Source organism: Mobula birostris, chromosome 8 (assembly GCF_030028105.1).
Source record: "Mobula birostris isolate sMobBir1 chromosome 8, sMobBir1.hap1, whole genome shotgun sequence".
Taxonomy (NCBI): Eukaryota; Metazoa; Chordata; class Chondrichthyes; order Myliobatiformes; family Myliobatidae; genus Mobula; species Mobula birostris.
In genome coordinates, this window is record NC_092377.1 from 141585492 (window position 1) to 141600741 (window position 15250).

At 41.3% G+C, this 15250-nt stretch overlaps 1 protein-coding gene across 1 annotated transcript in view; it reads left to right on the forward strand.

Annotated features, from left to right (window-relative positions):
* LOC140202073 (scavenger receptor cysteine-rich type 1 protein M130-like) overlaps positions 1-15026 on the forward strand; it is an 80234-nt gene extending 65208 nt beyond the window's left edge. Inside the window, exons 7-16 of the mRNA XM_072266933.1 lie at positions 557-871; positions 2500-2817; positions 2905-2979; positions 3068-3379; positions 3507-3542; positions 6451-6543; positions 6967-7074; positions 13307-13414; positions 13850-13980; positions 14555-15026. Of these exons, the coding sequence (XP_072123034.1) occupies positions 557-871; positions 2500-2817; positions 2905-2979; positions 3068-3379; positions 3507-3542; positions 6451-6543; positions 6967-7074; positions 13307-13414; positions 13850-13944 (1460 nt within the window). The 3' untranslated portion in view covers positions 13945-13980; positions 14555-15026. The remainder of the gene's footprint in view (positions 1-556; positions 872-2499; positions 2818-2904; positions 2980-3067; positions 3380-3506; positions 3543-6450; positions 6544-6966; positions 7075-13306; positions 13415-13849; positions 13981-14554) is intronic.
* The last annotated feature ends 224 nt before the right edge of the window (positions 15027-15250 follow it).

Here is a 15250-nt window from a genome sequence, read left to right on the forward strand (position 1 = left end):
TCATCTCGAGAGACAGTGGTTAGATACTCACTTCTCTACGATCTGGTCCACTTATCTTCCCACTGCCGTAGGAGGTGATCACATCCTGCAAACTGCAGGGAATCACTTCCAGGAGACGACTAGGCTACAAACAGTGAACATATCCAGGTAAAGTTGTGCAATTCCCGCAGACCAGCGCGGTCAACGCTTGACACCGTGATTGATATATGGTCTTGAATACAATGTCTTGGCCAAAGAAAACCATACCTAGCAAATTCCATGCCCGTCTTTTTCTCAAATGTGGTGTGCGAGAACCTGTGTCCAGCATAAACAAATGACGGAGCTTCCACCTTTGCATAAAACTCAAAAACGCGCTGTATGAGATACCGAAGTTTTCGGGCTTTTTATGTGTTCTTCTTAGATTTTATACGTGAGCATCTTCAGCTTCATTCTTTTGGTGATATCATTGCACAATTATTTTCAAAATTGTATTTCAGAAGAACTTGCAGAAATGCGAACGAGTTGATTTGTTCAATTTTTAATGGAATGAATAATCTCATATATTTCTGTTCAACAGGGCACTTGCAGTTAAGGCTGTCCGGAAGTGAAGATGCATGTGCTGGAAGACTGGAATTTTATTACAACGGATCCTGGGGAACAGTCTGTGATGACTCCTGGGATCTAGTTGATGCTAATGTTGTCTGTAGGCAACTGGGCTGTGGATATGCTTTGGAAGAAAAATATGTTGATTACTGTGGACAAAGCACTGGAGAGGTTTGGTTGGATGAAGTGAGATGTTCAGGTAATGAATCACATCTCTGGAAATGTCCTTCAGCTCCGTGGGGCCAGCATGACTGCAGCCATAAAGAAGATGTGACAGTAAGGTGTTCCGGTAAGGGTACTTCTATTGTGCTGATCCTCCGCAGTACAGCATATGAATCTTCCGTTCTGAGATGTCCGAATCGTTTTATGGTACCCAGCAGAATTATTGGCAATGGATTGTTTGTGTAATATTTTCACTCTGCATTTTGGATCTAAAATAATGAGCATTTTGGATGTGAGTACCTTCGTCACGACTGCAAAAGATGAAAGACAATCAAAAACCAAATGCAACAGAAGCTTGAGGAACAATTCTTTAATCTTCTTCTAAATCTCATTTATTCTTCAAGTTTTGAGAGATAAGAAGATAGAGGGGTGAATGTGTAGTACAATGAAAACCTTACTGACAGCGTGAAAACGTATTAATCAATGTGATAGTTAGAGCGGCCAGATCGACTTATGACATGTTCTATTACCTGATGTATTCCTTATAGTAAGAATTTGGGCTATTTACTTTCGGCCAGTGTATTTTATGATGTAGAGTGCTGTATTATACTTTTGAGGTCCAACAAAGTAAGTGACCACTTAGCCTCCAAAGTACGCCCTGGAATGTGGAAGGAGACTGGTGCTGCCTGTGGAAACCAAGTGTTCACGAGGAGAACTTAAGAACTCCTTACTGGTAGCGACAGTATTGATCCCGGATGTCTGTCCATAAAATAGCGTCACGCTAACGGCTGCGCTACTGAAAGAAAAACGAAGAAAAAATGACAAACAGAAAAATCTTGTTCTTTTGCAGATAAATAGCTAAGACATCATATGATATCGATTCTTGAAGTATAAATGAGATTTAGAAGAAGACAAAGCATTATTTCTCAAGCTTCTGTTGCATTTGACTTTTTCAATGAGAGGACGGGACGGGAAGGAAGAAACGAATAGGAACTGATCAGGAATATTACTTAATAAGGAACCAAAAGCTCATCTGAGTAACAGTTTTGCGAATTGAACGCAGATGCTGATTAGAGCAATCGAGCCGCTAATGGGACTAAATTATAAACACGGACAATAATATTTGCAAGAAAGATAGAATCGAAGAAGTGCAGGAGAATTTTGCTAAGACTTTGAAGACTGAGTTCTGTACACAGGGAAGAATATAGACCCATCTAAAGCAGTTGCATCAAAAAGTGACTTGGAATTTGACTGGTGGGCTCTGAATAATGGACAGTTGATACACGGAGGGACATATTCCTTCGAAAAGCTGAAAGATTGGTCATTACTTATAAAATTTTGAAGAGAATTTTATCCCTTATTTCCGTCAATTTACTTCCTTCAGCTCTCCACACTGTCCTCATCATACTCAGACAAAAATAAAACAAAATGTTGTTTTTCATCTTCCACCAAAACAATGCCCAGATTCAGTGCATGATCCTTCGCAATTCCCGTGAAATCCAATACAATTCAGCCAAAAGGACGACATTTCCCCTGCTCTACATTCCTCAAATCGATAGAATACCTCTTTATTTTATTTCTAATGTGATTATCCTTCCACACGTTACCCTCCCTGATGTATTTCGAGTGATTTATATTTTTATGTATTGCAGATATCTATCACTTGCGTTTTTTTTCTGTTTTACAAAAACAACTTAAGTCTGTTGCTGTATGAAAACATTGTGACGACCTTTGCATTAACTGCTTTGTTTTCAGAACACAAAGAAATGTGCCTGATGAGCGGAGGTGGGCGATGTGAAGGCTGGGTGGAAGTGCGGTACAATGGGACGCGGGGAACAGTTTGTTCCAGGACACTGGATGAAAAGGCTGGGAACGTGATTTGTAAACAAATGAAATGCGGACCCATGATATCTGTTAAATATAACTACCAGACAGAAAGAAAGGGATTAGGTCCAATATTGCTGGATGAGATAAAATGTTCTTCGTACGAGTCGACCCTTTGGCAGTGTCATGCTGACCCGTGGGGGAAACACAGCTGTGACGATTGGGAGTATGCAGGGATTGAATGTAAAGGTAACAGAAGATATCCATTACGTGACGATTTGTATTTTAAGCATAGATGTTAAAAATAAATAGGCATTATTTTTCTCTTCTGACCAGAAGCCAAATTACCGGAGGGTTACTGCGGAATGGTCTGTGATTCACGGAATATACCTGATACTCCCCGGTTAGCAGGTGAACTGTGCTACAAATTACAATATCAGTTTAAATGAGTTCTGAAGTTGTGATTAACACAATGTAAATGTTTTCCGATTCCTTTCAGAATTACGTTTGCGACTTTTTGGCGGCAACAACAATTGCTCAGGAAGGTTGGAGATTCGGTTCAATAATACCTGGGGCACTGTATGTGATGATTCCTGGAACATGGCAGATGCCGATGTAGTCTGCAGGCAATTGGGCTGTGGCTCTGCTCTTTGGACTACGGTGGTGGAAGAAAATAATCAGGGCGTCGGTGATATCTGGATGGATGAAGTTAAATGCAAAGGAACTGAATCTTTTCTGTCCAGTTGTTCTTCCTCTCCACCAGGTCAACATGACTGCGATCACAAGGAAGATGTCTTTGTCTTTTGTTCCGGTAGGTGTCTTTGTGCAAATGTTTATGTTATGTTCGACTGATTTGTTGAATTAGGAGCTAGGAACAACTGGAAAAAAATCCAACAAACACGAAGTTGCTAAAACTTGTCCAATAAATGTCTTTACAGAAATGTCCAGTGGCCCAGCTGGTTCCACCCATTCAGGTAATTGATATTAAAGCATTATTGATTATTCGAGTTCTAAACAAGGTTTATAACACTGATATCCCTTTGTTACTGGTTATTAATTACAATGGTCGCCCCTGAGTGTTTAAAATAATTACTGTAATCCTTATTGCTTAATCAAGAATTTGAACCCGAATGTGGCAAAATTCTTATAAATAATATATCCAACTCCAGTCAAATGTTTTGATGAGATGACAGGATTTCGTCACTGGGGTCATCTTCTCATTATTAACCATCCACAAAGGGCCTTGCAAAGGTGTTCTTATTGAAACCTTGGAGAATTTTCATACACTTTTGATGAAGGAATGCTGATCCTTGGCTGAGTATTAATAATTTATTCTTAACATGCGCTGCAACCAATATTATCTCTGACTTGGAGAAAAAAGTGCAAGTTTTTAGTTCATTGATATGTCAATGCGGAAGCAATTGCTGTTTTAGTAGTATTGAAGTCATATGGATCTGTTACATATCATGTATTTTGTTCATCATTATGGTAAGTCCAAGCAAGCCCACTACCATATTTCAGACCCTATGGGACAATCCCTCCCTCTGCTACTAGATCCGTGACTTCCCAATCAACAGACTGTAATCTAACCACCGATGTTCCACAACGTTATGCCCTCTGACACCATCCTCCTCCCTGAACATTCAAGGTCTGCCTGACTAGATTCTGCTCTAAATCCATCCACACGTCTGTAGATGATATCATCTTAGCAGGCCATACCAGAGTAACGAGAAGTTAGACTACAGGATGGATAAAGCAAGCTACGTAACATGGTGTATTTTAAAATATCCTTTCCATCAGTGAGCATCTTCCTCTTCACATTAACATTATTGAGAATGTGGAGTGAGAGCTTCAGGTTCCTAGGAGTGAGCATCGCCAGTCGTGTATCTTGGTCCTACTATGTGGACGCCATGGCCAAGAAAGATCAGCAAGGCCTCTATTTCCTCAGGAACCTAATTATATTTGCATGCCCGTTGAGCCTTACCAATTTTCACCGAAGCACTACAGGAAGTACCCCATCTCGATGCATGTTCTTGGTCTGACAGGTGCTCTACCATGGACTGCAAGAAACTGTAGACGTGTGGTCACAGCTCATCAAATAAGCAAAACCAGCCTCACCTATGTGGATTCAGTCATACCTTCTCACTACTATATATAGTAGGCAGCATAATCAAAGACCTTTCCAACCCAGGCATTCTCTCATCTGTCCGCTCCATCAGACTGAAGATACCAAAGACTGAAAACACGGACAACCAGGCTGTATCTACCTTGCATAAGACAATTAATAAAATCCCCGGTACAACGCTGTGGACGTTTGACGCTACATTGTACTTCGTTATGATCTTGTTCTCTACAGTTTATTGTACTGCATTTTATCTGTAGCTGTTACATTTTATTCTGCATTCCATTATTGTATTATTGTGTTCTCCCACACCGTCCAATGATTTGCACTGTATGGAAAATATGTAAGGCACACATTTCAATGTACAGTTTCTTGGTAAATGTGGCAATAATGAACCAATTCCAATATGAATTCCAAAATTTTCATTCTTTGCCAGTGTGTGCTGGCGCTGGAAGAATTGAACATTTGACAGATGCCCTTCCACTTCCTATGAGTTACTCTAATTTCATGTTCATGGCAAGTATGGTATGTGTCTGTCCGTGGTGTACTCATATTACCCACATGCGCAGTTTTGTGCTGCTTCTGGTCAGGTGTCATTTGTGGTGAATCTAGAGCTTACAGGTGTCTTCTGTTTTCACCCGATTCCACACAGCACGGTGAAAAATGTCGTCTTCTTCACAAAGTACCTTATCCTACATAACTGCAGTGCAGCAGTTATGAGTTATCGGGACACAGAGAAAAAGCACGAGTTAGAAATTAAACATGAGTGCTATTCCGGGTATCTTTTTCCTCCTGATAACATCAGCCCTCTTATATATTTGTGCTTCAAACCTAGCGTCGCTTTCACGAGCGGGTTGCTGGTGATCATTAAAGTCACCAAGTCTGTTTGCAAAGCTTGCTGGCCTCGGGATGTTTTGAAGTACTTGTGAAGAAAGAAGAGTTATAAATCCAGGGTTGTGCAAGAAAGATTTTTTGAGTTTTCTTGAAGCATGTTTTTCCTGATAGACCATGGTTTCATTTGGCCTGGAGAGAATGCAAACACCTTTGAAAGATAAATATGAAATTGGATGACCGATTTTACTCTTTACTGTAATTGGGAGACAAAAAATATGCGGCGTGTTAACGCAGGTAGGGAAAGCTAGTACCACCTTAAATCAACGTTCAACACAGTTTAGCAGCTCAACCTGCCATAACCTCATGATTGCAAACAGCATATTATCAATCCCATGAGCTGAAAAACACGATTAAGTGAGCAAAAAGTGGAAACTCTTCTGGTTCCAATGGCATGCTTTACATTGTAGTTTAATATTGCAATTCCATTACGTTGATGTCTACATTTTGAGTATATCTCTAGCTGCCACACCGTGTGTGGAGGCGGATTGGAATAGGTATGCATAGTAGAAAATCACAAGCAAACTTGGATCAGTGGTCATTTGTTTTCAGGATAAATACCTCTTTTGCAAAAATAATGTGTGTTCCCTCAAGATATTCCCAGGACGTTTTGTGTGCGTATTATTTCTTATTACAGTCAATATTTGCAGCCACTTGTGTTTTTCTCCAATGTCATAATAACCCATATTATTTACCTCTGCTTCTTTCAACTAAGTAGTCGTTATCTTTCTGCAAATCTTATTTTGCGAGTAATTAGGGATTATGCAGATTTACCTCAGTACTTACATTTAAATACTATTCTTTGTAAATGTCTGAAACTTAAAATTGTAGTGCCTGTTTTAAATTTATCTAACAAATCTGCGTTTAAGTATTCGTTGTTGTCTGTGTTACTCTTGGAATCGTCCTCGTGGCCGAGCTATTCACTTTGCAGACGCTAATAAGAAGGCAGGCAGCAAGAATAGGTAAGATTCAAAAATTGCACTTTATTATTTTTCAGAATAATATTTTATTTATTGGTAAGAGCAACAAATCTTTTCCCCAGAAGTCCGTGTTCTTTTTATCGGTTACCATAGAGATGGTGTCCACATCTATGCAGTCATAAGAACCTCGTTGTTATTTGCAACGTAATGTATCAATGCAGTACATCAAAAATGAACAATTATTTTTATATAATCTGGATATGTTTTATATTGAATCTTTCCGATTAAACTGTAATTTGCCCATATTTCGAGATCAAAATAGTGCTGAAGGAATCTTACAAGTTCATTTTTTACCAACAGTAGTATATATATTTATCTCCTGTTGTTAATTTTAGTAGAGAAGAGTTAATTCTTCTATTAGGAACTTGTAAGTAAACATGATATTCCCAACTCTGACTTCAACAGGCGCCTTGTTACGAGGGGGATACTCACCTGATATATTTTACCAAGCAATTTATGAAGAGATTGAGGATACTCCCCGCATCAAGAAGTTGGATTATACAGGAGATTCAGGTGAGTTTTGTAAATTGTCGTTTACTTTTCAGGCGATAAACACTTCTTCCATTCATAAGGTATCAGAGATCAACAAATACCAGAAAAAGATAACAAAACATACTTCAAGGTTGAAATTAAAATCCTGAGATCGCTAGTTATTGGAAGTCCTATGATAACATGTGTGAGTGGGCCAACGTTATAGGAAGAAATTCAACTTTACCTCATACACTTTTCAGCGAAGAGAGACGGAGTGTGTACGCAGATCTTTTTCGATTAAAATTTCTTTCTGTCTTTCTTATTGCACAGTTAGAGCAGTGGGGAGGCCAGGTAAAGATAGTGCAAGGCTCATTTTGCAGGGTGTAGCAAGGTGGAGAGACAACCAGTATCCCCGATGACTCCACCTGCAAGAGGTACAGTTTCCTTCAGACAGTGTTTGCAGTCCGAGCTGGAAATGGGTGATTATTCGGAAGGCTAACTGGTTGATCGACAGTACTTATAAAGAGGTTTTTACACCCAAGGTGCAGGAAACAATTGTCAGTCTGACTGTCAGGAGTGGACAGTGCAGAGTACCACTATCGCTATTCTCATTAACGACACCTGTACCACTTCGGAGACGGCTGGGGGGATATCCATGCAGAGGACAGGCACAATGGTAAGGCCTGTTTCACTGACTTCGGCTCTGTGACCCGGAAAGGCCAGGAAGAGAAGTTGAGAGCTGTAATGATAGGAGCTGTAATCATAGTGTGTCGATGAGAACGGAATTCCCCAATAGCACATTGGATCCCGGGTACCAAGAGTCCAAAGCATTTTTAAGTGGGAGGCTGAGCAGCCAGGCGTCATGGTTCTCGTCAGTACCAATGATATTGGCAGGAAGGGTGATGAGGTCCAGCGAAGTGAGTTTCAGGTGTTACATGCTAAGTTGAAGAATATGGCCCCATTGATCGTGATCGCAGGACTGCTGCCCGTGGCATGTTCTATTGAGATCAGAAACAAGAAGATTATACAGGTTGACACGTGGTTCAGGAGACAGTGCAGGAGAGAGGACTTCAGATTTTTGGATCATTGGACTCTCGCCCAGATAAGTTGGGACTTCCACAGAGGAGAAGGATTGCAAATGAACTAATATGTGAATAATACCTTTGTTGGAAGGTTGACTGGTGATGCACGCTGTGGAGGGGCAGCCGGTGGTGTCTGTGATTTTAAACTAATGTCGCAGGGAAATGGGAACAAGGGTTAAAAGCAGATCGTGGAGCGTTTGTGGCATCAGTGTTGTTATGCCAACATAAAAAGTCAGGAATGGAAAGTCGGAGCAGGGTGTGACTATTATTCTGAGTTGTATATACTTAATTGCAAGAATCATTGTAGGAAAGGCGTATGAGCTTCGGTCATCGATGAGCACGTGGGATGATTACATTATATCCATCAGTGAGACGTGGTTACAACAGTCAGTGATAGAAAAATACAGCATAGAATATGTCCATTCGGCCCATTGATGTCATGCCGAACTATTTAAACTGTCTAGTCCTATCGACCTGCACCGGATTATAGCTCTCCATACCCATACATTCCATGTTCAAAAGCAAACTTCTATTAAACATTGAACTCGAACGCACATGCACCACTTGCCCTGACAGCTCATTCCATGCTCTCACGATCCTCTGATTGAAGACGTTTCCCCTCATATTCCCCTTACATATTTCACATTTCACCCTTAAGCCATGACCACTAGTTGTCGTCCCACCCAACCAACGTGGAAAACTGCCTACATTTACCCTCTCTATGCCCCTCATAATATTCTATTGGTCTGTCTAATGTCCCCTCAATATTTAACGTCCTAATCTATTCAATCTTTCCTGATAACTCAGGCTTCCGGCCTCGGCAATACCCTTCTAAATATTCTTTGCATCCTTTCAATCTTGATTCCTTCTTTCCTATTGATAGGTGACCACAACTGCACACAATACTCCAATTTATGCCTCAGCAAAGTCTTATGCAACTTCAACATATCAATCCACTTACTGTACTCAATACTTGGGTTTATGACGGTCAATGTGCCAAATGATATCTTTACGAACGTGCCTACCCGTGACGCCACTTTCAGTGAATTATGACCTTGTATTCTCTGATCTCTTTATTCTAACAAAGTTCAACACCTCGCACGTCTGCAGTAAATTCCACCTGCCATTCTTCAGTCCATTTGTCAATTTGGTCCAGATCTCGCTGCAATTTGTGATAGGATTTCTTGCCGTTCAGTACACCTGTAAATTTGGTGTTAGCTGCAATTTTGCTGATCCATTTTCATCGGGGTCATTGATATAGATGACAATCAAGACTAGGCCCACCACCGATCTCATCCGCCCATAAGACCATAAGACCTGGGAGCAGAAATAGGTCATTTAGCCCTTCCAGTCTGCTCCGTCATTTAATCATGGCTGATATATTTTTCTGTCCTGCTCAACTCCACTGCCTGACCTTCTTCCTGTAATCTTTGATGCTGTGGCCAGTCAATAACCTATCAGTCTCCGCCTTTAATACGCTCAACAATCTGGCCTCCACAGCTGACTGTGGTAACAAAATTCACAAATTTATTGTTCTCTGGCTAAAGAAATTTATCTGTATCTCTGATTTAATTGGGTGCCCCTCTATCCTGAGCCTGTACCCTCTTGTCCTATAATGTCACATCATTGGAAACGTCCGTTCTACATCAATTCTGTCCGGGCCTTTCAACATCCCAAAGGATTCAATGCGAACAATCCTCATCCTTCTGAATTCAAGCGACTACAGGCCCAGAGCCATCAAACGTTCCTCATGCGATAACGCTGACATTGCCGGAATCGTCACCGTGAATCTCCTCTGAACCCTCTACTTGTCACAGGCGTTCAGTTAGACAGACAACCATCTACATCCACTCTCTGTTTTTTCCTGGAACCAAATGTTTAATCCAATTTTATACCTTATCTTGAATACCTTGCGACTGAACAAACCTTAACCTCCAATGCAGGACCTTGCCAAAGGCCTTTCCAAAGTCCATGCAGACGAGATACACTGCCTTGCATTCATTGATTTTACTGGTAACTTCTTCGAAAATCTCTATCGGTAGATTAGACTTGTCTTACCACGCACGAAGCCATGCTGACTATCCCTTATCTGTCTGTACAAGTATTGATATATCCTGTTGCTTAGAATACCTTCCAATTTTTCCCCACGACTGATGTCATGCTCACTGGCCTTCAGTTTCCCAGTTTTCTCCCCCAGAGCCTTTCTTCAACAGCGGAACAACATTAGCTATCCTCCAATCCGGTACATCACCTGTCGACTTATATATTAGTGCTAGTGTTCCTGCCATATCTGTACTTGCCCCCACCCTAATTTGGCTCAAGGCAGCAAACAAACCCTCCCCTCTAATGTGTATATAGTTCCTGAAGTCGATGAAGCTTTTCCTCACATCTATAGACTCTGTGTCAGTCTCCCATGCAAACCCAGATTGAAAAAAGAAGCTTAATGTACAATCACCCACATCACTTTTGGCTCTACGCATGGATTACCAATCTTATATTCCAAAGGATAATTTTGTCCGTTGCAATACTTTTGTTCTCAACAAAACTGTTCAAACGCTTAGGATGCTGTTTCACTTTGTCGGTTTGGGCAAACTCATGCCTTCTTTTAGCCATTCTGCTTTCTTTCTGAAGTGCTTTCTTGCATTTTATATACGCCATAGGTACTTAGTTTGTTCGTATCTGCGTACACCTGCGATACACCATTTTTTTTTTCCTTAACCTGGGCCTCAATATCTCTGGAAAACGTAGTTTCCCTCATTCTTTTATTCTGATATGCACACACACGCTTTCTAATCTCAAAATTTCACTTTTGAAAGTCTTCCACTTCCAAAATACACGTTTGCCAGATAACAGCGTTTCACAATCCATACTTGCTAGGTCCTTTTTGATACACGAGCCTGTTTCAACTGCCCTGTTTGTTCCTCTATTAACATATCGAGGGTCGCACATTCTATCGCTGGGATTGAAAAAATAAACTTTTCTGAACACAATTGGCAAATTCTATCTCCTCTTGTTCTTTTACAGTATGGGAATCCTAGTCAATCAGTGGAGAGTTAAAATCACCTACTCTAGCTAAACTTAGATTTCTTGCAGCACTCTGCGATGTCTCTACCAACTTGTTCCTCTTCGTCCTGTAGACTTTCGAGTAGTCTGGAATATAATCACATTAACGTGGTCATGACTTTATTATTTCCCAGTTCCACCAATAATGCCTCACTAGACCAGTTGTCCAATCTGTCATGACTCAGTACTACCGTGGCATTTTCCCTGACAAGTAGCTCCACCCCACACCCCCGTTCTGACACGTCTGAAATAATGGAACCACAGCCCTGCTCCATGCAACCAAGTCTCACCATTGGCTACAATAGCATAATACCATGTGTTGATCCATGCCGTGAGCTCATCTGCCTCTCATACGATACTTTTTGCATTGAAGTACATGCAACTGAGGGCATTAGCCACCCCATGCTCAACCTTCTTTCCTGTCTTTGTCGACTATCATAACAATATCTGTCTCCAGAAGCTCTGTGTTTTGGTACTCTGGTTCCCATCCACGTGCAACACTGGCTTAACTCCCATTCCCATCCCCCCACCCCAACGTGCATCAAAAGCAAACCTTCCCACTAGGTTACTAGTCCCTCTCCAGTTAAGCGGCAAGCAGACTTGTCCGGACATTCACACCGTTCCTAGACAACAGTCCAATAATCCAAAATTCTGACCACCTCACTCCTACGTCAACTCCTTAGCCACGTGTTAATCTGTGTGATACTCCTATTTCTACTAGCATGTGGCACGAGTAGCAATCCAATGATTACAAACCTGGATGTCCCGGCCTTTAAAGTAACACCTACTACCCTGAGCTCACCTTGGCGAACCTCGACCCTCTACCAATCTACGTCTTTGTTACTTACACAGATCACGACCTCTGTCTGTTCACCCTCTCACTTAAAAATACCGAGGACTCACTCTGAAATCCGAGAGGCAAGATTACATCTGGCAATCTCGTTCTCATCCTCAGACTCTCCTGCTCTTATCACAACAGCTCGCCTTTTCTCCATCATTCCCTTCTGAGTGACAGAGCAAGACTCAATGCCAGAGACCTGGCCACTGTCAGTTTCCTCTTCTAGACCATCTCCCGTAACAGCAACCCACATGGCAAACCTGCTGTTGAGGGGGATGTCCACAGAGGTGGTCTGCACTGGCTGTTTAACCACTTTCCACTTCCGGACTGACACCATTTCCTGTGCCCTGCACCTTGGGTGTAACTATCCCTCTATATATCCCATTTATCAGATCATCATTGTACCGAATAATACAAAGTTCATACAGATCCAGCTCGAAAGACTGAACGCGGTGCGTTAGAAGATGCAGCTGGATGCATTTCTCACTGGTGTAGTTGTGAGGGATACTGGACTATCCATCGTTTTCTAACTGAGCAAAAATAAAGTTGGAAAAAGAATACACAGGCTGTAGGGACAAGAAAATCTACTTACAGCTTGTCTCTTTCTCTCACTCAATCCTCTCCTTGCTGATGCCTTAAAAAACTGAAGCATCAAAATCCACACTGTATCACTGCTCTCTACAACGATGGCCGCTCCGCTTACCCCTGGTGTACTGGACAGTGAGGTTCTTTGTCAAAGCTTGTAGCAGTTCCTGAGCAGATGAAAAAATTGGCGGTAAATGGAGTACGGAATTTTTTTACAGACATGTGTGAGGCGTTGCACATGGTAGGACTTACACCATGAGCAGTGGATTACCGAACAGTGCTGTAGAGCAAAGGAATCTCGGAAACCAGATACATTATTCCCTGATAGATGCGTCAATAGTAGATAGGATCATAAAGAAACCTTCTGGCACGTTGGGATTCATAAGTCAATGCACTAAGTACAGGAGTTGGAATGTTGTGTTGAAGCTGTGGAAGACGTTGTTGAGGACTAACTTGAGTATTATGTGCAACTTTCGTCACTTACCATCGAGAAAGATACCCAAAAGGTTGAGGGAGTGCAGAAAGCTTATCCGGATTTTGCAGAACTTGGGGTACAGGGAAAGGCTGCACCTCCACAGCACTCTATGACATGATATCAGCGTAGCATATGTGACAATGCTGTCACTGAGATGATGAAGGGTTTATGAATTTTGTTCCAAAGGTAAAATTAAACTTTCTATCAACTATCCTTTTCATTGACTTCCAGACTCTGGTTCCATTAATTCCATGAATCAAATCGACTATTACACCAGTGACCCGTTTACCGGCACCGTTCATGGGCCAGAATGTACTGAAGGAAACCCCTGTGTCTGTGGTTGGTGCATGTTTTGTGTTGTGATTCTGTTTTTATTTTCGACTTATAACTCATGCTGGCCGCGAATATACACTAAATAAGGAAGGTGTACACGCATGTACGACGTACACTGATCGGAGATTTCAGACTTATGTGACTGATTTGCGTTAATTCATTCATGCGATAATATATTGTATACAAGTGAGGTGCGTAATTGAACGAAATGCCATTTCTTTTTTCATTGCGTTTTGCTCATTTCGTCGTGGGGGCTTTGAAAGATAATTAGTGCGCGGTGTTCGTGCAGAATAAGCTGTTCATAATCAGGGCACAGATAAACATCGGTCTTCCATTGAAATGCCTATCACACAAAGAACAAGTAGTATATCTCTCATTCAGCAGAGTGCACTGTACAACGTATGCTTACAGGATAACGATTTGATTTATACTTTCTCCTAGATGTGGCTTCAAGCGAATATGGCGGTGCTGGAAGTGAGCTCATTGATTCACTTAATGCTCCAGTCCTGATAACCGGCAGTGTCGACAATCTGTGATGTTCACAGTTGCTCACGATGACCACAAAAGTGAAGGTGAATGCAGACTCCCTCATATGCGTAGTAACCGACACTGGGGCTAGCAATTCATTAAGCGGGTTATGATTTCGTAGAACACAATCTTTAATTTGTATTTCTTAAAGATAGGTGTCCTGGGAAAGTAGTTTACAAGGAGTTCTGTTATCAGAGAGACAAAGTTGTCATCCCGGAATCCTGTCCGAATCACGTGACTCTAAGATATTGCATATTCCACGTCTGTTTCTCTTTATATATTGCATTTCGATCAATTAAAATTATTTCCAACCATCTCTCCCCAGCAACCCAACCTTCGATACAGATGAGATGCATGAAATCCGCACTGCTGATTAAATTATTGCCGTTGATATTCAATAGTTAATCCTCGCCATACGGTTCTCTCACTCGCGTATTGAATTTGGTATTTTTCGTTTCAAATGCCACATAATCGTGCTGGGTTGAGGAGACTAATACTTTCAGTGAGAATAAACAATGGCTTATAATTTCGTCAATGAAATAAAAAGGCAGTGTAATATTTCAAATGTTACTTAATTTCAGTCCACACTTAACCGACATAATGTGTCTTACTTTGTAGATTATCAGAAAGTCCATGGTCCCATCTTCCAATGCGAGCCTTGAAGAGAATGGAAGAAATGTTCTGACTCACATGGAGGAGCTCTTCATTCATTGGTCAAGAAGGATGAGCATACATTTCTTCAAATTGTGTCTTCTCGCGAAAATACCAATAGTAGAAACATTGACTTATTTTGAGCATATGTTCTTTGACTCTTGTACGATAATTTTCAAGAAAACATTTTTATCCAGTTGAATGTAAACAATTCTAGTAAATGAGGAAATATCAGAATATCACTGAAGAATCACGGCCATTTCTAATGCTAAATTATTGCTTATAGGAATTTGGTTTTATTGGACTTTCCAGAATTCCGTACAGTTGTTAACAATATCCTTGGGGGTTCTGATGAAGGACTTACGGCTTTATCGCGTTTTGTTTTTGTTATGATCGCTGGCAGTCGCTGATTCATTGTAACGTTCTTCGAGCAACTTAAATAAACATATAATTTCATTAATTAGTTCATATTTTGTCCGAAGCACGGACACTGTCACTTGGGGGGGGCGCTGGGTACGGACCCAAATACGAGACGCAGACAATGAAGTACAAGGAACAGGACTTGAGTAGAGTAGGGATATGACAGGATACAGACAAGGAGCAGGGAAAAGAACGCAGACTTGGGCTTGGACCCCGAGCCCGAGACTGGACAAGGACCCAGAA